Consider the following 22,183-nt stretch of genomic DNA (forward strand, 5'->3'; position numbering starts at 1 on the left):
TGAATGTTAAAAAGTCTTCACACGTTTAGTAGTTGTCCAAGCAATGAGAGTTTTACTTCTTTTGGTTTAATGAGATAGTTTTACGTAAGAATGTTTGACTTATGTTACAATTTGTTAACAAATAAGTTACCATCAAATAATAAAATATACACACACAATAAGTCTAGGCGGTATCGAAATGTCAAAGGATTGAATGAAAAAATTATGATATCCTGGTTTTATTTGTGTTGGCGGCCTCTCAATGTCATGATGACAATTATTTCATCATTTACAAGTTATTGACCCAAAAAAGAGGTGGTCATTTACACTTTTTTAAGGCTCGGACTAATTCAAGAGTCGGACTCGTAAAGCAAAAAACCAAATTGAATACTGACTTGATATAATAACCACAGCAGACGGCAGACAACCATGTGTGTGAGTTTGTTATCGTCAAATTCAAAACCTAGTTTGACAATCTTATTATATTTTATGATGTTATGATTCTCGAAAAAAAAAAAAGACAATAACAAAGAAATTAGAGAGTGACAAGTTAGAAAAAGGCTCTTATTCATTTTTCAGAGAAATTATAAAATGTTACCGTATCTTCTCATGAGAAAAGGAAAATTAATAAAGTGCTTTGCAATAATACTGATGATATATCGTATTAATAATTTTATACATGTTGTAATTACTTAAATTTAATAAAACAAAATATGTAACATTAGGTGACATGTTATACATAAAATGCCTGAATAAGATAATCATTTGAAAATCCACGTGGCATTGCGAACGTGGCGTTGAGCCAAAAATGGGAAAAATGTTAGAAGTGCGCTCGAATGTTGTTGCAAAAAGAGAAAAAGGGTTGGCCCAACCCATTATTGCCGAATTGAAAGTTGGAATTGGCTATTGGGCTTTATTGGGTTAGGAATTGCTTATGACAAATTGATCCACTCCCAAGACGGGCCTTTTCATAAGCGTGATCCGAGTTTAATTTCACATTTCACATCATAAGTTTGACTTGTAATTGAATTTTCCACTATTTTACTCTTTGCAGGTAGCCAAAAAGGCCCCTCATTTGTTCGTCTTTCCATATTTACCCCTGCGAGAGAGCTAGAATTACCTCCTTAGTTGTACCGCACCCTTGTCTCCCTCTTTTCCCTGAGCACAAGCCGCCATTGACGACCACCACCTGAGCTTTCATGCTCAGAAGCAGGCATCAGAGCGTGGCCGTAGTTACTCGATCCTAGAAAATGTTGTTTGTATAGAAACAACGGACATAAAAAGAAAAATTGCTTAAAGAATTTCAAGATGAGGTCGTCTTGTTCAGATAGAATTAACATTGCCGCGAGCGCTCAGAAACTCGATGTCGACAATCGGATTCCTCTGCGTATATACTTTCGGATCGCTAATAATATCCTCAAACAGGTTTCACTTCACTCTCTTCATGATTTAGTAGCAATTTTAAATTCCTATTAATTTTGAATTAATTTAGGTTGCGAATTTTGAATTTAGTTTGTTCATCAATTATTTTGGAAGTGGAACCCTAATTGTTGATGCTCTGTTTGTGGGCGCCCGCTCGCGCTTTTTATGTTCTTATTTCTTTTGGATTATTTTAGATATGAGAATTATAAGCAAAGTGAATTTCAGGTAGCTCAAATATATTGTATAGATCAAAATGGTTTATTGAGGTGCCAAAAATTGTAATTGGTAGCTTGCTGTTGATAGGACCCGAAGGATCACTGGAATTAGTAGAATATAGTAGAAGAAGATACAAACACAACAAATTTGATCACTCGAGGAGTTCTTCCTTCTAAGTAGGAAATAAGTGAAGAAGGAAACTGATAGCAATATTCTTCGGCCAAAACAAAAGCAATATTCTGGACACTTGCCATATTCAACACACTAAAATTGTGGAAATGTATCAGTTGTATAGTGAGTTGTAGCTAAATTGAAGTGATTATTTCAGTTCAATTATCTAGAGCTTCCAATATAGGTGCCAATGCCTCCTCTCCTGTGCATTCATATTCATATATGTTGTTGCTAAAATGTACACCAGAAATGCTTTTTTCTCTTAATATTGCAGCCTGTGCTTTTTCTTATTTAATTTGTTATATTGATGTTTTGTCATTCCTATAATGTTCTTGCCCTTTATTTTCCTAGAAAAATATTCACACATGAATTTTTTCCCCTGGTTTAGTTTCTTGCTTTCGTCTTAAAATGTCCTTGCTCCTAAAGAAGTTGTTACATTGTAGGCGGACATATTTCGACAAGAGAGGAATATTATAGACCTATACATTATGCTCCTAAGGTTTTCAAGGTAAGTAACAAAGATATACAACAAATGTGTGTGTGTGTGTGGGTATGCAAAATATGTTTTAAAATAATACTGAAATTTGTTTGTGTGCTTCAGTTTGGTATCTGAGACAATACCATGTCATCGAGACTACAGAGCATCTGTTCAAAGGGAAAAAGTTTTTTTGAAAAAGGTACAGTTATAATCTCATCTTTAATTTATAATAAAACAATTTTTTTTGTTTTGCTATTTTTGTGCACAATCTGATTTTAGTTTGTTGCTTTAGAAACTGTTTAATGCTCTAAACGAGCTGGAGGAGCTAAAGCCAGCAGTGAAACAGAAGAACGATGAGTTCAACAGAAGGAATGAAAATCAAAACAATGGGTGGGGCCGCAATCACCAAATTGCTGCTGTGATTCAATCTCCTCTTAAGAAGCAAACTTTGAGTAGTTATGATCTAACCAAGGTAGAGTTAGTGCTTCATCATACTAGTGGAAATTACTATGAAGGATGTGTTTCTTATCCAAAAAAGTGGAAACTACTTGTCTCAATTTTCATGTGCTTTGTTCATTGCCTTTTGGTAAACTTTGACTTCAATCTTTTATCCATCGACTCTGTTGCCTGCCAGTGTTGTTTTCTCATGCAACTTTGTTGCTTCTTTCTTTTTCCTACTGCTATTTTATATGTTTCTTGCTTACACAATTTTGATTCCTATGCTTATTATACATCTGATAGGCAGGACAGTTTTCCTATCAAACTCCAAGGGCTCAACAGGTTTCCTATTCAAGGCCTGCGGAAGATCAATTTCGCAAACTGTAAGTATTACATATTTACAAGGGTATCTTCTTTATATTCTTATACCAACACTAAGAATGTGCATCACATGCTTTACTCACAAACTTTAGTTTAATTCCATGAGAGGGTAATTCAATGATTTTCAATATTTATGGGACAGTGAGAAAATGAGTTGAGTTTGAATCATATTATGAATGCTCGAGGCTTGATCATCCTTGTTGGTTGACGTCTTGCAGATCTGTTAGTATCCCACTTCCAAGGGAGGAAACTCTTTCCAGACATTCTATTCTGGGCCCAAACGGGCTTCATGGACAGTGGCAGCCACCTAGAAGTGATATAGGGGTATGATGTCTCTGAAATTTTTTTTTTGGGTTCAAAGAAGAAAAAATGTTGACTTTTCTCTTAATTGCAGGTCCGATATCCAAGCATTTTAGACTTGACTCCTATTGAAATCCCAAGGTCTCTCTCCTGGTTAACTTTCTAAAGTTCTTTTTGGTTGTTCTGTACCTTAAGTTAGATTGGATCTAAATAATGGGAGATGCATTCTTATATTCATGAAGGCATGATGTGATTGTTGAAATTGGGACTTGATTACTTTTTTTTTTAAAAAAATTCCTGAAGTTAAACATTTCAGGCAGTTGACATTCCATGATATATTTTACTTCTGTTTTTGAAGAGTATATAGCTATATATATGCGTCATCTGATAGTCTTATATTTTTGTTATGGGCAAACAGACTGGGACAGTCCATAGAAGAAGAACATACAATTATAAAAGACACTAGCAATTCAGAACCTGAAAAGTCAACTTTGGACCCAATTCTTACCCAAAATACTGATGATGGCCCGATGCTTCCTACTGAGGAACTTCTCTCCCTTATTTCTTTCGAATCAACAGAAACTCCTGATCATACAAAAATTATTAGACAGCCTTCTCCTCCACCTGTCCTTGCCGAAGTACAAGATTTGATCCCAGCAGTTTCACCTCAAGTCCCTGAGGTAGAATGTGGACTGGAGACTCTCTCATCGGATGACTTACTTCGTGCTGAATCTCCCCTGCAATTACACATTGTGAGATTCATGACAATTTCTTTTGTGTTAACTATATTTTCTTTAATTTTTGGGCTTTTAGCTGTTTTCCAGGAATGGAAAATTGGAAATTTTGAATATGTAAGATCGTTCTGATGATAAAAGCTTTTAATAACTACTCTCTCATATATGTGAAAATCAATTACATTGACATAAATTTGTAGGTGCTCCTATTACATAATCATATATTTATCTCTGTAGTCAACGACAATGATGGAACATTTCATGAAGCTGGCCAAGTCAAATACTGATAAGAACTTAGAGACTTGCGGCGTCCTAGCAGGCTCCCTTGTAAGTCTGCATAACTTAATTACTGTTCTCAGTGTTTAACTCCTTAAGATTCTAATGTTTCAAATATTTCTGTTTGTCAGAAAAACAGAAAGTTTTTTGTTACTGCTCTCATCATACCAAAGCAGGAGTCAACGTCAGATTCTGTATGGCAGTTTTAAATCATTGGCGCTGTTTCCTTTTTCTTTCCTTACTGATATACATGTGTATATATATATATCAGTGTATTTTATATTATATTTGGCCTGGAGATAGAACTCAAGTCAAATGTTCACTTTCTTATCAGTGTCAGACCACGAATGAAGAGGAAATTTTTGAAGTTCAGGATAAACAATCTCTTTTCCCTCTTGGCTGGATACATGTGAGTGCTTTGTTAATTTTAATTGGTAGTATGGTTGTAGTTACATATGTTTCAATGCCTAATCTATATTATGCTTATGACTTACTCTTTAGTTTTCAACCATTATGCTGACCAATTAATTGTTCGCTATGGCACAATTTTCAGACTCATCCTACACAGTCTTGTTTCATGTCGTCGATTGATCTTCACACCCATTATTCATATCAGGTGAGTGCAATTTACTGGTAGTTGAGATATTTGCTACAGATTGAATTCATTCTCCAACTGGAACGTATGTTCCAATTTTTAATTTTAGGTTGTGCATTTTGTGTTATCAAAATGTTTGTAACAAATGAGGGTTGTCACCAAAGCATAATAGCTTTCACATTATTTAAAGCTTGATTTCCATCTAATTCCACCCTTAGGCTAACCCAGGCCATGCTATTCAATGAATATTGGAAAAGTGCCAGCATGATGTAATTAGTATTGAAAATGAAAAATGTAGATTGCAAAGAAGCATTCTAGATTCCTTTTCAATTTTGTTTGCATCAAAGTTCATTTAATGTTCTTCTGGTGGCTGAAATAACCCCCTCTCTACAAAAGGGGGAAAAAAGGAAAATCCTACACACTGACCTTAGAAAATGAACCCTTAAAACCTTTGTTAAGAACTTGCATAGTGTCAGTTGGAAGCCACTTTTGATTGCGTAAAGGATATGAATTCATTTGTGATAAACAGAGGCTAAGCCGTTAACATGTAAAATCATAGTTTACACAAATACTTATTTCATCTTCAGATTATGTTGCCAGAAGCTGTTGCAATTGTCATGGCACCAAAAGGTGGTACAAGGTAAAAACATCACAGCTCCTTGAAATATGATAGCAGAAATAATTTTTGCTTGCCGCTGTATATATGATTTTTGGTACATTGTCTTTTGTTTTTTCACTGTGCAGAACTCATGGTATATTCCGATTGACAACCCCAGGTGGCATGTCAGTCATTAGACAGTGCCAACAGCGTGGTTTTCATCCACATGATCAGCCACCGGATGGTGGGCCCATTTACAAGACATGTGCTGATGTTTATATGAACCCCAATCTAAAGTTTGACGTCATTGATCTTCGATAGTTTACCCAAATGATATTCAGATGGCTAACCTTCATTCATGCAATTGTTCATAAACATGAGTACAATATTATTGGTTTTACTATCAGAGTTGGTCTTTGTATCGTATGTAAAGAATGAAATGTTTCCAGCCGTACATTGGACGGCATATGGACCAATTAGTAGGCCATCCTTGAACTCGAATGGCTAAGTTTTTAAGGGCATAGGATTATTTCCCAAGATGTATGACTTGCATTACATTAAGGTTTGTATTGGAGTCAAAAAGTGTAAAGAGAATGACTTGCGTTTTACTGGTTTTATTATCAGCTGCAGGTATTTTGAAGATATTCTCGTCTAGAGAGCTAAAATTATATTTTGCTTTCCTATTGGTGAAATTGTCTGTAAATTGATGATAGTGATATATTTATGTGAAGGGAGGAGAGTTAGCTGAAATCCGTATCACCTTTCCTAAGAGAGAGAGAGAGAGAGAGCAGAAGTGAAACTATAATCCTCCTCAGACAATCTGTGTGAAGAAGATGACAACTTCAGTTGGTGGTTGCTTTTGAATTGAGCTAGGTTTCCTTTATCATTTACCCTTGGAAGCAGTCTTTCTACCTGCTTTGTTTTCACATGAACCCACATCATCTTTTTCTTCCAGAAGTGGACCTTTCCAGTAGACTCTGAGAATTACATTATCTGTCTTGTTTCATTTTTTGGTTAATGGAGAAGCTTCCTTCATCCGGTGAAAGAAAGAGAGCATCTTTATTTAAACTGGGTTGGGTACCACCAAACCATACGATAGGATAGAACGATTCCTCATGGAGCTATGTTTGTTTACGTCCACCTCATCGAGTGTTCTTTGTGTCACCAACCATGCTCATTGCTCAAGTGGGCCCCTCATCTCATACAGTGGCAGTGACAGTGAGAGTGCTTATCATGATTCATCATGTCCTGCCAAGCCAAGGAGAAGAATTGCAAGTTAGAAGAACCTTTGTGGGTTTGTGGGGAGTCTCTCTGTATCCTAATAATCATCCACCCAAAGAAACGAAAAGAAGAAGAAAAAGAGAGAGATTGGTTTGGTCACATCACATGGCCAGTTGCCAAAAATGGATTGCACGTCCTCTACAAGCTACAAACAGTTGCAGCCTTTTGGGTCCATGACTCCCTGCTATGCTCCCATCCCATACCTTTCTGTTTTGCCCATCAACCCAGGGAGTGATTGAGCTTCTACCTCCTAATCTAACTTCACCTCACCCATGTCACCACCACCAAGAAAGAAAAACCAAAATTTAAGCCTTGAACAATACGTATTGTATTTTGAGAAAGATAAATAATAAACTTTATTCGCTTTGATTACAACTTGTCAAGTAAGAGACTTTTATCTCAAGTGGTTTAGAGAAGTTATCTTCGTCGTGTGTTCGAATTCTCATTCCAATATTGTATAAACAAACAAAATTACAACTTGCTAAGCCTAAACCTACACTTGAGTCCTATATTAGACACGTCAAAATATAAGAAAAGGGTCATATGGGCCTACAAGGACAGTGAGGGGTTTAGCATACCAGTCTTCTGTTCCTATCCGCAACTCAATTTTTCTTAAATGAAACCTTTTTGGGCCTAAACTGGAGTCCTTGTGAATATTTATAAAATGGAGTCAAAGGTCAACAATGCCGAACAAACATGCTTATTCACGATTATCCTTGTGAATAGAGGTATGACATTTTAAAACGTAAAAAATGTTTAAATGGTAGGAAAAAGAAGGTGATTTATTTTTTTCTCGGTTTCACTTTTGTTGAGTTGAGCACACACGACAACATAAACTCTTGCTTCATTGAAACTTTTTAGAGAATGTCAAACACATCCTCGCAAGCAATAGTTTAGTTTATTTATTGTGTGTGTGTGTGTTTGTGTACGTAGAGACGAAGAGACGAAGAGAGGAAGATGGATTGCATGTCTGCAAAAACAGAGTAGACCGCATGCATTTTCATATTGTGTTGTGTGTACCTCCTCCTACCTACTACTAAGTCAGTCCAAATCTTTCATTATATATCATCACCACCTCAATTATTCAAAGTATCTTCCAAGTTTCAACTAATCCTACCCTTTATAATTAATCATCATTATTATAATTATTAATGCTTACTCAGTCATTTTGTTTACCAAGTCATCCTCAATGCTTGATTAAGCCAATTACAAACAATTGATGATGATGGTACTGCATAAATAAATTCTGGGCCCAGCTGAGGCAAGGCAATTCTCTTTTTGAGGGCCAAAAATGAAGCAATTATCATTTGATCATGCAGAGATTGGAGGATACTATTTATAATTGTATTCACATGAACTGCTGTTCAATGATTTGCAGCATCAATCAAACAAAATGCTTATTAATATGAGTAGTTATAATCATTGGCAAATCTGTTTTACCATTGTCTAGCTATTGCCAAACCAATTAGTACCTCCTTGTTGAAAGCATGTATTTTAATTGTTTTTGGAGCAAATGGATTGCAATTTAGATTTGGTTGGTTGGTTGGTTGGTTGGTCTGGTTCTTTCATTTGATGTAACCTGACCTTTGAGAGATAATTAAGTTTCACGAAAATAGTTTTTGAAATCTTTTGCCCGTTTTCAGCTCATTTGTGTATATAGGTGGGTCGAGCAGCTGTCATGTTTTTTTTTTTTTTTTTTTTTTTTTTTTTTTTTTTTTCATGATGCAACATCCCATCTTACAACATCTAGTCAGCAGCACCACCTTTTTGTTTTTGTTCATAATTCATTCAAGCTTTGATTAACCACTGTTTAAAACTTGAGGCTATAATTAGTTGAGCTTTTAAGTCACAGGGTTGACACAATTAATTAGTGTTGGCATAATAATCAGGCACTTGCCATGAATGGACAATTCAGAAATGCGCTTCAAGGAAAAGACAAATTATTGAAATTTAGAAATTGACCTTATACCTAGCTAGCTATTATGCAATTTCTGTCTTGTATGATGCAAGAATTCAAAAGAACAAAGCAAGGGCATCAATCAAAGCCTGTGATTTGTGATTTAGTTTCCATTGAAATGCAGAAATAAAGAGAAAGATGTGATTGGATTGGAAGGAAGAGAAATTTCAAACCTAGAGGTGGCAGAATGTTCTTCTACCCTTTTTGTTTATTTATAGTTTAATTTGTAATGATTTTCTCTATAAAGAAAGAAAGAAAGAAAGGAAGGAAAATTTGAAAGAGAAGAAAAGGGCCTACTTGGTGGTTAGGACTTGGGACGGCATGGCAACCTCAAAAGTCTAACATGTGGTAAGATGAGGGACCGAATGAGCTTCCTTAACTTCTGGCTTTAAAGAAAACTACTACAAGATTAAGCTAAACATTTCTCATAATTCTCATAGTCTTGCCTGGTTTATAATTCTCTCTCTCTCTCTCTCTTCTTTTTTTCCTTTTTCTTTTGAGTCACTCACATCAGTACATTTTCCAATTGTTTCTACCTTTTTGGGATCATTCTCTTTAGTGTATATACTACTTTCCTCAGTGCTGTTTTTCTTTGCCTCTCCGCAAGACAGTAACTCTTGAAACTTTGTCACGTCTCTCTCTCTCTCTCTCTCTCTCTCTCTCTGTGTCAACGTTGAGTTTCAAATTCTCATCTTTAATTGCAAGTTGCAAACTGCAAGTTATCCAAAGCTGTCACAAACAAAGATTTCTTCTTCTTAAACAACAATTTCTTTTCCCTATCATAGTCTCCCTATCATAGTCTCAAACAAAAATATTAGAAACTTTCCTCCTCTGCTTCATTTCCGGAGAAGGAGGAAATCCAATTGATCCTCTGATGTTAGAAATTTCCTAGAATTACTCACAGTTCTTGAAACTTGTGCAGAAAAGCTGCCATTCTCTGTTTTTGTCCCCTTTGTTCCTGTAAATTTTCAAAATTGCCTTTGTTCCTCTTTTTTGACTTCCAAGTCCACCCCATCATGTCAATTTTCAAGCCCTCATAGTTGAAACCTCAGCATTTTCATATGCCATCACATTCTTGAATTCATTCAAACTTCTTCAACTCTTGTTGATTCTTCTCAAGGTCATTATATCCTTGAAGGAATCTTTGTTAGTTAGCTCCTTTTCTTCTGCTTAACTATTTTGATCCTGTCATTATTTCCTCTAGACACCATTTTTCCTTCTGCTTCCTAATCAAACATCAATATGTGCTCAGAAGCCAGTCCTCCCAGATTATCATTTTCCCTTGATCTTGGTCAAGCAGATGTTTTACCAGTTGGTCACAACCAGCCTCGCAGGGACACATCACTCTTGGACTTGAATTGTGACTTTGAGTTTAGCATCAGCGGCAGCTTCAGGCATGAATCTTCTTCTGCAGACGAGCTTTTTTCTCATGGGGTGATCCTTCCTATGCAGCCTAGAGAAAGGATTGACGAGGCACCGAAACGAATAGCTAACAGTGAAGCCAGACATAGTGCTTCCCTCCCTCCTCTTCCAAGTCCTCCATCAAATGAGAACCAAAAGAAAGAGAGCGTGAAGGAAGTTGTTACGGATATGAATCCTGATCATCTGGAGCTGCACAAGCCTCAGTCCAAGTCTTTCTGGGGGTTCAATAGAAGCAGCAGCCTCAACCAAGACAACAAGAAGAGTTTGCTTTGCTCCTTGCCACTCTTGTCAAGAAGCAATTCAACTGGATCGGCTCCAAATCCAAATCCAAAGAAAACCACATTTAAGCAAAGCTCGTCACAAAAGCAATCATCAAATATTTCTATGTCAAAGTCGTCTTCATATTCATCATCGTCTTCCTCCTCATCGAACCCGTATGCAACGCTGCCAAGGCCCCCATCAAAGAAGGGTTACAATGGATCATCTTACTACGGCAATGGTGTTCGGATTAGCCCCGTCTTAAATGTACCATCTCCTTACATTTCCAAAGGAACTGCAAAACTCTTTTGTTTGGGTTCTTTTTTACACCCCGGCGGGAAAGATAAGAAGGCCAAGAAATGATTTATTCGCAGAAATCTTATGAGTTTACTCGGAAAGAAGAAACAGATTGTTCAGTTTGTACAGTAAAAATAAAACACAGGATGGGTAGGAGGAGGGTCTTGGAAGGCTGACTGAAGCATGTTAAAATGTCATTAACTCAGGTGACACAACAGGTGTGCCCTTATTTTCAGGATTTGTCTTCATTATGAGGGAGGCTTGCTTTTGATTATTCTAAAAGTACTTTTGGTCTGTCTTCTTCTATGCTAATGAACATTGAACATACACACACTGTTTGTTCAGCTAACCTTTTTGTTTGTAAACTTTGTAGTTATATATGAATCAAAGCTTATTCGCCTTTTTCCAATAAGGATTTGTTGTGGTTGAAGAGAAGAAGGGTGAAGGAGCTGGTTTCAGGGGTTGGGTTTGGAAAACAAATCCACGTTGAAATGGCCTTCGCTTTCTAGATTTCTTGTCTGGAATAACTTTTAGCTGTTGAGCTAATTTAATCACGGACCATGTGTCATCGGTTCGTCATCAAACTTTTTTTAATGTTGGGGGTCTAGTCTAACATAGCATGGCTAGATGCCTTGTTCTCCTACAGTATACGGTACCAAAGGCTATGCATAATGCTGTATCTACTTTTGGTGACGTTGGCTTGACCTGACCATAATGAACGAGACCTATTATGAATTTATCTGGTAAACGGTAACCTCATGTGAAGGTAAAACTTTGCAGAAAAAGAAAAACACAACTAAAATTACTATTATGTATTTGCCACTTAGTTTCCTCTTGTCCGACTGTCTCTCCTCTCCTTTACATTTGAGCTTATACCGACAATTGGCAGTTGGCACTGAAACCGGGGAAAAAAGATGAAAAAAACTTGATTCTTCCCTGTATTGATGTACTTTTCCCTGTTTAGTGGTGTATACATCATAAGAATTGTATGCAAAGGTTAACAGAAGGATAACAGATTATAGATTGACAAAAGTTACCACACCATGGGGAAAAAAAAAAAAAAGCAAATTTCTGTACAGAAGGCATCTCAATGCGCTCTGTTACTGACCTGTCTAAATTCTCGAAAACGAATCTTGAAACCAAGGTAAGATGATATGATATTTACTGGGCTTCTACAAAATTGCTCAGTGGAGGTAACGAAACCAGTTTTCTGGTTGTTGGGAAAATTGAATTGCCTATACAAGTATCTACAAACTAGTAAGTATACATCTCTTTGTCGACGAATAAAACCTGTTGTTAGTGTGATGCAGGGCAGTCGGTATTTGTTGTCTCGCCCTTGATCACCCGGGTATTGTAAGATCCACAGTTTCCACACTTGTGATATAGCCAGTGAAACCGTGAGGAACCCTTTCGATCGCAGTCATTACAAAGGATGTCCTGGATTGCAAAAATTATACATCAGATGGTGCCTTCACTACCATTATGCTAATTATAACATGCCTCTAATTTTGGACAAAGTGATGCACATATCAGGAGCCAGACAAATGTAATCAACCAAGAGAAAAAGAGACCAACTTAGAGACCAATGACTATAATAAGAAAAATAAAAGCAATGTACCTGACAACGGTTCCTGTATTCCTCTGGAAGCTGCTCGGCAGCCAATAATGCATCAAGCATGCCAAAGTAAACCTGAGTGGGTATAGAGGTTAAGAAAGATCTCACAATTGGGTTTCATATATGATCCCAAGATGATGACAAAGCAGCTCAGTTGCGTTACAACTAATTCTAGAAAAATATATGTTTTTAAAAAAAAAGAGAGAAATAATCTTACCGCCATATCTCCCAAAGATTTGCTGCAAATTGGACAAGTATAGTGACTGCAAGTGTACGCCTACCAGAAAATAACTGGTAGTTAAGACTCACTGTCTTCTAAAAAGAAGGAAGGAAAGTACATGAAAAATGGTTCAAAAGAAGTTTAAGAAATCTACAGACCTGAAAGCAAGCAGAATGCATGTAATGGCCACAGGGCAGAGCTCTAACTGTTGCGCTTGATGTGAATAAAAAATCACAGCAGATGGGGCAATTTGTTTCTAAACTTTTCTCCAGGCACTTGTGGTTCACTAACTTTATCCCCAGGCAACAATTGCATGTCATGCAATGAAAGAAGTCAATGCCAAGACCCTTTCCAAGGCGGCATAAATTGCAAAACGGGCAATGATATACAGTCCTGACGAAAAAAGAAGATTTAAATTTACATAAAAGAATTCACTAATTATTGATTATTTACAAATTTTAATTTTCCAATAAGAATTCATGTACCTTTCATCATCAAAAAATTTGCATATATTGCAGTAATACTTTGCCATGGACAGTTCATTGCATGAAGGTGTAGTGCATATTGGCCCAACCGGCTGAACGTTCAGGCAGCGCATGCACATCATTTCTGATGTTGCTTTCCTGCAATGATTAAAAGAACATCAGAAGTCTTAACCAAAAAAGAAAAGAAGAAGAAGAAGAAAAAGAAAAGGAGAACAGATATATTATAACATAACTTGAAATGTAAGTGTTGATATTCGAAAATTACCTATCCATTGAATGATCGCTCACATTATCATGGCAAAATCTACATGCAAATAACTTGCCACAGCAAGCAGCTCGGAGTTTGCAGTTTCTTTTGTAGTGTTCACACCCAAATTCTTTTTTCTCTGCATCTCGATATGATGGTGAGCGTCCAATTGCGTCTTCACCAGTAGAAGATTCTCCTGCTATTTCTTGAGGTAACTTCTGCTGAGTAGCAATCCAGCGGCTAAAACAAACGAGTCACTCATTAATAATTTAGGAATTGGGGAGTAGAGTTTTGTATATTTAGATGTCATGATCTAATTTCTGTGTCAAAATAAAGATAATGTAGCAATCCGAGAAAAGTTCTAGAAGGTCAGACCTAGTCATAAGATTCTGCACAAGATATGCCTTTCTCCTTGGATCAAGAGTCGCATCACGATAAACCTTTCTGATCTCTGACTCAAGTTCATTTTGATTCATACGGAAAATATCCTTCCAACCAGGTTTGAACATCTGATCAGTCTGGTCCAAGCTTTCTTGAAATTCAACACCTAGAAGAAAATAAAAGTTCAAATGAGTAGGATGAAATGACAGCCCTCGCCTTAGCTGTGCGTTTATCTCCACGTTTGATACAAACCTTTTTGAGGAATGCTGCTTTCCCATGTTTCAGTTCGTGAAGTTAACTCTGAAGTTCCTTTCCAACATTCATTGAGCCACTCACTGAACATTGTATTTTTAGTTGCTTGCTTCCACGTATCCATCATTTTGTTCTGTTCATCCTGAGTAAGTGCAGAAGTCACCCATGGTAACATTGATTGGAGCACCTCAGCACCAGTGGTCCCAATAATGCGGCCCACTATTTTGTCTTGCTCCTCGACAGTGAAGTGTCTGCCAAATAATGGCCACAGCTCAAGTTCTTCCCTGAAAATATGCTGATCTAGTGTAACTTTTATAGATTTGCACATCCCTTGAAGCTTTGTAGCTAGCTCATTATACTTTCTAGTATAGTTGATATCATTAGCATCAAGAAAGCTAATGCTACTTCCAGCTAAATCCTCATCCATGTGAGCCTTTTGCAAGCTTTCATGAAGGTGAGAAAGTTCGGAAAGAACATGTGAGATATCTTTAAATAAATTTTCCTCCTGTTTATGGTCTAGTGTGTATGAGTGACTCACATTATGAAGCGCCTCTTTGGATTCCAGCGCAGGAAACACTATATCATCCTCTGCATTACTATGTGCTCTGTACAAGCCCCACAGCAAGCGAAACCTTCCTATAAACTGCCGGAGGGTGGTTTCATCACAATAACTAAGCTTCCCAGATTCAATATCCAAATACTCCAAATCTTTGCGTATGGCTTTATGAAATTTGAAAATAGTATCAATAGGTCGTTCTCCACAGCCAAAATCAGAAGAGGAACTATCTGTTTCCCAGACAAAAAGACTGGAATTGAGAGATGGGGCACTGGAGCTGAAAGACAAGGATCGCAAAGACTTGGCCCCAAAAAGAGAGCTTGACCCAAGATTATTGCTGTTTACTCCTAAACCTGGGACACAGCAGGACTGATCACTACAACATGGTTTCTGGGCATTTACAGTCTCTGAAGGTTCGGAGGGATCACTGTGTTTGCATGACATTGAAACATTTCGTTTGACCAGCCTCTTCACGTTATTTGCTTGAGCTGATATCAAGCTGTCTCTAGCAGACAATGCAGAAGCACACGCACATGATGCTGAACGAACAAAATCGTCTTCAATATCAGTGAAACTTTTAACAGGACAGCAACCAATTGCACTTAAAGACAAGCATGAACCCTGATTACGAGCCTTGCATGCCCATCCAGAAAAGAGTGTTACCAAAGCAGAATCAGGCACTGGAGCTGAATCATAAAACTAGCTGTTGTCAGAATATAAAGAGACTAATAAACTTTTTAGTAAAAAGTGAACACACAAAAGATAAATACAGAACCTGCTAACTGCATGTTTTTGAGAAAATTCTTCATTTCATCTTCCGTCAACGACCCGACTAGCCATGGCAAAACACGCTCAATGAGTCTTAAGGGCATCATGCACAAACTTTGATACAAAAGTTCGCGCTGTCTTTTGAAGCTGAAGTGCTTTCGAGCAAGCGGAAGAACCTACATATGAAAAGGAGCAGGTGGTTTTAGGACTTAGAGAGCATATTGGTTCTATAGTTTCTAGTATCCAACACTGATTAAACATGTTGTATTACAATGACCAGAGAGGTTCTTAATCTTTTTCTATAGGTACATAGTTTCTGATTTCTAATCATTTAAATACAGACGATATGAGGTAATGCTCCCATACAACTTATATGACTACTCTCATCACTATCATGCAAAGAGCCACACAAAAATGCAAAAGACAGCAAGATTAAATATCAAAAAATTAAATTTGTGGGTTAACCTTGTTATGAATTTGGTCTGATTGGACTTTTGATTGGCTACTGATTTTTATATTTACATCTTGGTGTTACTAACACACTAGTTTAGTATGTTGATTCACCCAAAAATAAAACATGCTACCTTAGTTTCATTTGTTCTCTTAAGTTTTAAGACTCCATGGTAGATCTGTAATTTTCCCTATCTGCTGGAGATGGGCTATGATTGTGGGGCCCCCCAAGTCTTATTCGGGTTTTATTATGTCATTCGGCCTCATATTCTGGTATTTTAAGGTTTGTTCAGTTTTAAGAGTTTCCTATTTAGGAATGCGGATCCTATTAGGATTAGGATTAGTAGGAGTCTTCATATTTGGTTGTAATTTGTTGAAACTAATAAAGAAATTTTACCTGAACTTCTTCATTGCTAAAGTGGCTCTGGATAGTTTCCATTATTTGATCAGCATGTGAACATAACTTTGCATAAAAATCAGCTGAAGTAGAGATGGCTCCTGCACTTTGAATAGTTTCAATCAAGCACCTGAATTCATTGAATTGACTTTCTTCTTCAGCGTGCTCTTGGAAAAAGGAAATTTTTCCATCGACTGCGGGAAATATGACTTTGTCCTCGGCAATACTGAAATCAGCAAATAAGTGATATTCAAATGGAAAGGAGAGAAAATAGATATACAATATAAAATCTCCACCACATGTTTGTCAATGGTTACCTCTCACTGCAAACGAATATAGTTTAATAAATTTGTAATGATCACCTAAGAAATTAGTCCTAAAAAAATAAAAAAATAACAGGCACATGCAAGGATTCATCGGGAGAAGACTCTAATATCACACATCAAGTGATGCAAACAATTCCATGTGTGGAAAACAGGGAAAACTGGAACTATTAATGCCAAAATTGAATTTTACCCTATGACATATTAACTTAAACAAATGCCATTACCAGTTTATTGCTCCCATAGTAGGAACTTTTTACTAGTCGCACATTATTCATAAAAGAAGAAAAAGAAAAACTTCAGTTGATGAAAATGGTAAGTTTTCCGAAAGGAAAGATTTGACTTTCAATCAAATACATGATAGATATGTAGAGATACCTGTGAAAGATGCAAACTTCAGCAATAAATTGCAACCTCTCATTGAAAGCTGATAGATTAGTAAAATCTCCAGACAGTTGTATCTTCCTAGCCTCCTCAGCTATCTCATTTAATTCCCTTTTAATGGCATTATGCCAAAGCAGTATTTCATTTATTGGATGCCCCACACTGGTATCAGAAACATCCATACTTGACTCTAAATACTTCCTCTTCCCAGTCCTGCACTCGCATGCACAATTTACCTTCTCCATATGTTGACTTGATGTGCTAGCACCAGAATCCACACAACATTGGAACTGAGGGGAATCTAGAGAACTTTCAAACAAGTCAGCACTTCTTCTACCTTCCATCCAGGTGAAAATTACCTTAAACAACAAAGATCTGTAAGTTATGTGCGGTTTTCAAAGCAATAATAGAAGGAACTCAATTATTTGACTAAATCTCAAACATTACTTGTTGAAGAAGCTTTTCCTCTGGAACTATCTTGCTTAAGCATTTTCGCAAATCCAGATGTTCGTCAGGTGAAACAGACGATGAAAGCCATGGAAGAAACTCGGCCATCATATTGACAGGAATGCTGCACAGAAACTGCCAGACCAGAGATGCCTGCTCTTCAACTGAGAACTTCTCAATGAGCAAGGGAAAGACCTGCCAGGAAAAAGGAAAAAAAAAAAAAAAGAAAAAAAAAAACTGAAATTGGGTTCCAATTTTACTGTAGTAGTTTAGCATATGAAAATAAAAATTCTGGAAGAGAGATCTCCCAAGTGATGCCTTAGTTGGCAACGGAGAGTTCCTCAAGAATCGTAAGTCCCGATTCAACTCTTCCCAGTCCGTAAGGAAAAATATTGTGGTTCTCATAACTATTGGGCCCAAAAGGTGCACGAGAACAGGGGTGTATATGTTTTGCCCGTAGTTTCCCCTTTCCCCTCCCACCAATGGATGGGATCAAGTTTTCCATGTCATTAATTAGAGAGAGAGAGAGAGAGAAGAGTCAATTGTGTGTGCATGCCAATGATGTAGAAATAACTTGATGCACATGCTAGTGAGGGAATTTTTTGAGGGAAATTATGTGCTTGCTACCAAATGTGTTGTTGACCAGACGGTTATTGTCCTTTTTTGTAGCTTCTAATAAAGAAACATTGCCAGGAAGAGTTCAAATAACTATATATTAGTGGTAGAACTGTGGGGAAACTTTGTTGATCATATGTTCTTACTTGCCATAGATCCTATTAGAGAAAATTTGCAAAGCCAAATTTGAATAATCAGTGCATATTAGTGATGGAATTTTATGAGGAAAAAGTAAGTCAACTAACAAAAGTGAAGATGATTAATGGTTCTTATACTTTCCATAGAACGCCACCAGGGGATTATTGCAAACTGACATAGTATTACGTCATAAGCTCCCACATCAGATTATAAAGGAAAATTGCAAAATCATTTTCACCACTAGAAAATACCATACCAATCCCAACTCTTTTAGAAATTCTCTTCCATTTTTTTCATATTATAAAAAGCAAATACAAGAGGCACGTCACCCAATTGGTGGTATGAACAAAAAAAAATAAAGATTCAACGTGTAAAAATGAAACAGCACCTGTTCCTCCTCCTTAGCCATGTGCTGGCTGACCGATGTTTGTAGGGCTCCTGTACAAGATGCTAACTCCCTCGGGAAACTTTCATCATCTTTTGCATTAGAATTTAGCAGCTCAAATAAATGATCAAAAAGATTGGTTTCGCCCTTATGTTCGAGGGAGTATGTTTGTGCTACATTCTTCACACGTATATCAAGAGCTGGAAAGATTACCTGCATTTCCAAAGTTAATGTCGTCACGACCTCTAGGCATGACGAAATAGAGATGGAGAAAATTCACAATAAACAATGCCTCATTTGCAAAGAAGCTCAGTGTGTTAGCAAAAGCTCAACGTCATACTAAATGATAGTCATTTTGTGCTTTGGCTTTCACCCAATTGTTGTTTTGATGGCACTAAACTGCGAATCAATTTCATAATAGTAGAGAATATGCAAAGGAAAACAAATATTCCTTTGACGTCACATGGCCGATCCGATAAATAAATTAAACAAGAAACAGAAATTTTGAAAATTAAAATACAGTTCAAGTGCAACCGTTGAATTTTAACTCTCATTTGGATGAGAAACGTGAAAACATTATCCAGGTTCGCAATTAGAACAACGCCATGTCAAGATATGATCATAATACCTCAAAATGTTAGAAATAGAAGTGCAATCTTTACCAACGCACACACAATTACAGCAACATATTCACTGATATCAAAGATTGCACACACTATTTATACAAGTGAAGAAAAGAAAGGAAAAAACAAAAACAAAAACAAGAAACCAAATGCATACAGCTGGAAATCAGCACCGCGTTTTCTTATAATTGAGAAATCACGACTAATTATTAAAATCCAGAATAAATTCTTTTCTTCAAATAAATTGCAAAGCCTCAATGCAATTCGAAACTCAGCGAAAATGAATAAGAAACGAAGGAAAATATATTGACCTCGTCTTCAGCATTGGAGTGGTGCTTGTAAATCGATCTTAAGAAATGGTAGCGCTCGAGCAACGGCCTAATATCGGTTCGCTTTCCGATGGCGAAGGCCATGGCCAATCGGTGAAGCGCATCGAGCTCTTTACGAATTGCTTTGTGAAAGAACAAGAAAATCAGAATCGGAGACCTCGGCTTTAAGCAACCATTGGCCGAAGAAGACGAAGAAGAATCGACCTTGTTCACGGAATTGGACAGCACCGCCACTCCTCCGCCTCCGTCCATGTGCTGCAACCCCGTTAACGGCGTCGCCATCTCTGTCTTCCTGAAATCTTCTCGTACTTTATCGGAAAAATTGTCTCTCTCTAGCTCGGTGCTTGCTTTATGAACGGAAAGTTTCCCTCTCTGAATCTTTATCTTGATTGAATTTTTAATTTCTATTTATTTGGAATTGTCTGATTTTAAAAGCTTTGGGATTGTTCAACGGAGATGAAGGTGGGGGAAGGTTTGGGTTAGAGTGAGGTCGATAAGACTAGGAAGAAAGCGGTTTATATAGTCGGCAAGGCGCCACGTGGCGCGGGCGTTCCACTGTGGACGCATGTGTCATTAACGGCTAGTCACGTGAGGCGAGAGCAAGTGAGGCACTTGGAAGACATGTTGGTAAAGCAAGGTGGATCAATAAGCTTTGATCGTGAACATGTGTTTAGTACACTCAGTATATTGAAGATTTTAAAGATGGTTAGGAAATTATTAAAGATTTTTTCCTCATCTCTCTCGGTATATTGAAGATTTTTCTCAGAAATTTGTTTCCAAATTTTACTACTTTTATGTTTGCTAAGCTATAGAGTAGATATGATTTTGTTAATCTTCAATTCAAGATTTATTTTCTTGGTCATCGAAATTAAATTCGAAGTTTATTCAAATGATACTGTTCTTTTTTGGTATTCCTCTTTTTTCATTTCTTCTGTATTTCTCATTATCTCATTTCCAATTTTGGCTGCAATTATGATTTGTCTTTAACGTGTATATTAGGTCATATTTGGGAGTGCTTCTAAAATGACTAAAAACCCTTCACGACAATTCCAACAAAAGCATTCTCAAACGAATACTTAATGTCACTATTTCGTATGTTATGTTTTTTTTTTCTTGTGAATTTGTATAAATTCTCCAAATTTTTTCCCAAACTCTCTCACAAAGATGAATTACACCCACCTTTGGCAATATCACAAGTCATTCATGTGTCAAATTTTTTTAGTATTACGATTATATTACAATATGATGTTATTAATCTCCTCATATTATAATGATACGTAATGTACATGACATACATATTAATCATGTGAGAAAGTTGAGTTTGAAATTAGTTTAAGAAGAATTAAAGAAAATGGGGCAAGTCTAGTTACCTTGATTTGTTCTATATTTATCGCAGTTATTTTGATAGATAATAAATCAAACCTACAAGAGTGCTTAAAAAGTATATGCCATTTCGGGTGTGTTTGCCATATGTACCTAAAATTCTTACTATAATGGACTTGCGAATGATCGACTCGACAGCATTGTTAGATTAGTGGCAGAGTTTGGTGACTCAACTAGACTTTTGGTGAAAAATAATACTTGGTTGGTCGTTGGCTTGAGCCCTCCAACCTTAAAAAAAGAAAAGCTATGGACCAATTGCTTTCACATTCTCTATTATTAATTAATACATCCTACATTTAATTATGCTACTTTTGAACAATTATGGCCCAGTGATCAACTCCAAATTTGCTTACAAAACTTAAATTAAAAAATTAAAAAATATTTTTGCTCACCACTTTAATTTAAGGTGTATCTTTATTATCTTTCTCAACACTTGACACATGTCTATTGGCATAATCATAGTTAACTCTTTACTTTGTATTTATGAAACCATAGTTATGTCAATAGACACGTGTCAAATATTGAGAAGAATAGTAAGAGTAAACATTGATTAAAGTGATGAGCAAAAATGCTCCCAAAAATCCAATTACAATTTGCACACCTTAATTCTTAACCATTTTAGGAGTTCATGAAAAGACAAAACTTGTAACAAATAGTCAAAGTGTCTCTTATTATATTTCTGTCTTTATAATTTTTTTTATTGTTTTTATTTCGCATCAAATTATACACTCTTATATATTAAAATAAAATGAGTCGTTTTCGTGATGGTTGGAGATTTTGACTAGGAAGGGAAACACATTGATGACTGAAATTAAGGTTAATGGCAATTAGGAAGGCACACAGGGTGCTCGTGCCGATTGTGCCGTCGTTGAGTAGGCACGTGCCAGCCCACGCCCACGCCCACGCAAGCACCACATATTCCTAATTGACTTCGGCTCGGCACCTCTTTTCTCTTTGCGTCATTTGCATTTCTTTGAAAATTGACACGATTCTTGAAGTTGAGCTCAAATTTATATTCACTCAATCATTAGTTTCTTCGCAATTTAGTTCTTTTTTTCCCCATTTATTTTAATTTTTTTATAGCCCCATGACTAGCCTAGTGTCCTTTTGTTTATCTATTTGCTTAAGAAAAAAAAAAAATATATATTTATTTCCTCTTTAAGTTCTCAAAAAAGTTTTGATATGTCATGACTTGTAACAGGATAAGCTCTCCCCTGTAAGTCCTCAAAAAAGTCTATATTTAATGAGCAATAAACATGGAAATTTTCAAAATCTACCCCATATATGATTGATTTTGGGGGACTTCGGTGGCCTCTTTAATTATATGAATTGAAACGATTCCACTACAAAACTTTTCCATTAGAAGATCTTTCTCAACCCCT

The 22,183-nt window shown here is 36.6% G+C and overlaps 3 protein-coding genes across 4 annotated transcripts; 2 read left to right on the top strand and 1 right to left on the bottom strand.

Moving 5' to 3' along the window:
• The first annotated feature begins 981 nt into the window (after positions 1-981).
• LOC117629324 (AMSH-like ubiquitin thioesterase 1) lies at positions 982-6,230 on the top strand. 2 transcript variants are annotated; one of them, XM_034361874.1, is made up of 14 exons: positions 982-1,404; positions 2,232-2,296; positions 2,390-2,465; positions 2,559-2,738; positions 3,008-3,087; positions 3,304-3,409; positions 3,480-3,526; positions 3,804-4,137; positions 4,357-4,446; positions 4,527-4,589; positions 4,730-4,804; positions 4,949-5,011; positions 5,578-5,630; positions 5,735-6,230. In XM_034361874.1, the coding sequence occupies exons 1-14, from the start codon at positions 1,288-1,290 to the stop codon at positions 5,907-5,909; spliced, it is 1,524 nt and encodes a 507-aa protein (XP_034217765.1). In that variant the 5' UTR covers positions 982-1,287; the 3' UTR covers positions 5,910-6,230. The 2 variants fall into 2 exon arrangements, with proteins under 2 accessions (XP_034217765.1, XP_034217766.1); XM_034361875.1 differs by lacking the exon at positions 4,527-4,589 and having other exon boundaries at positions 1,026-1,404.
• Positions 6,231-9,632: 3,402 nt separating this feature from the next.
• LOC117627312 (vitellogenin-like) lies at positions 9,633-11,212 on the top strand. Its single transcript, XM_034359334.1, has one exon. The coding sequence runs from the start codon at positions 10,069-10,071 to the stop codon at positions 10,867-10,869; it is 801 nt and encodes a 266-aa protein (XP_034215225.1). The 5' UTR covers positions 9,633-10,068; the 3' UTR covers positions 10,870-11,212.
• A 659-nt stretch (positions 11,213-11,871) lies between these two features.
• On the bottom strand, positions 11,872-19,902 carry LOC117627311 (zinc finger protein BRUTUS). The gene is made up of 14 exons (XM_034359333.1): positions 19,401-19,902; positions 18,470-18,679; positions 17,329-17,523; positions 16,876-17,240; positions 16,175-16,400; positions 15,335-15,503; positions 14,004-15,245; positions 13,746-13,917; positions 13,389-13,610; positions 13,124-13,261; positions 12,797-13,031; positions 12,636-12,695; positions 12,422-12,493; positions 11,872-12,240 (listed from the first exon to the last, which is right to left on the bottom strand). The coding sequence occupies exons 1-14, from the start codon at positions 19,698-19,700 to the stop codon at positions 12,100-12,102; spliced, it is 3,747 nt and encodes a 1,248-aa protein (XP_034215224.1). The 5' UTR covers positions 19,701-19,902; the 3' UTR covers positions 11,872-12,099.
• Between the last annotated feature and the right edge of the window lie 2,281 nt (positions 19,903-22,183).

This window comes from Prunus dulcis, chromosome 5 (assembly GCF_902201215.1).
Source record: "Prunus dulcis chromosome 5, ALMONDv2, whole genome shotgun sequence".
Taxonomy (NCBI): domain Eukaryota; kingdom Viridiplantae; phylum Streptophyta; class Magnoliopsida; order Rosales; family Rosaceae; genus Prunus; species Prunus dulcis.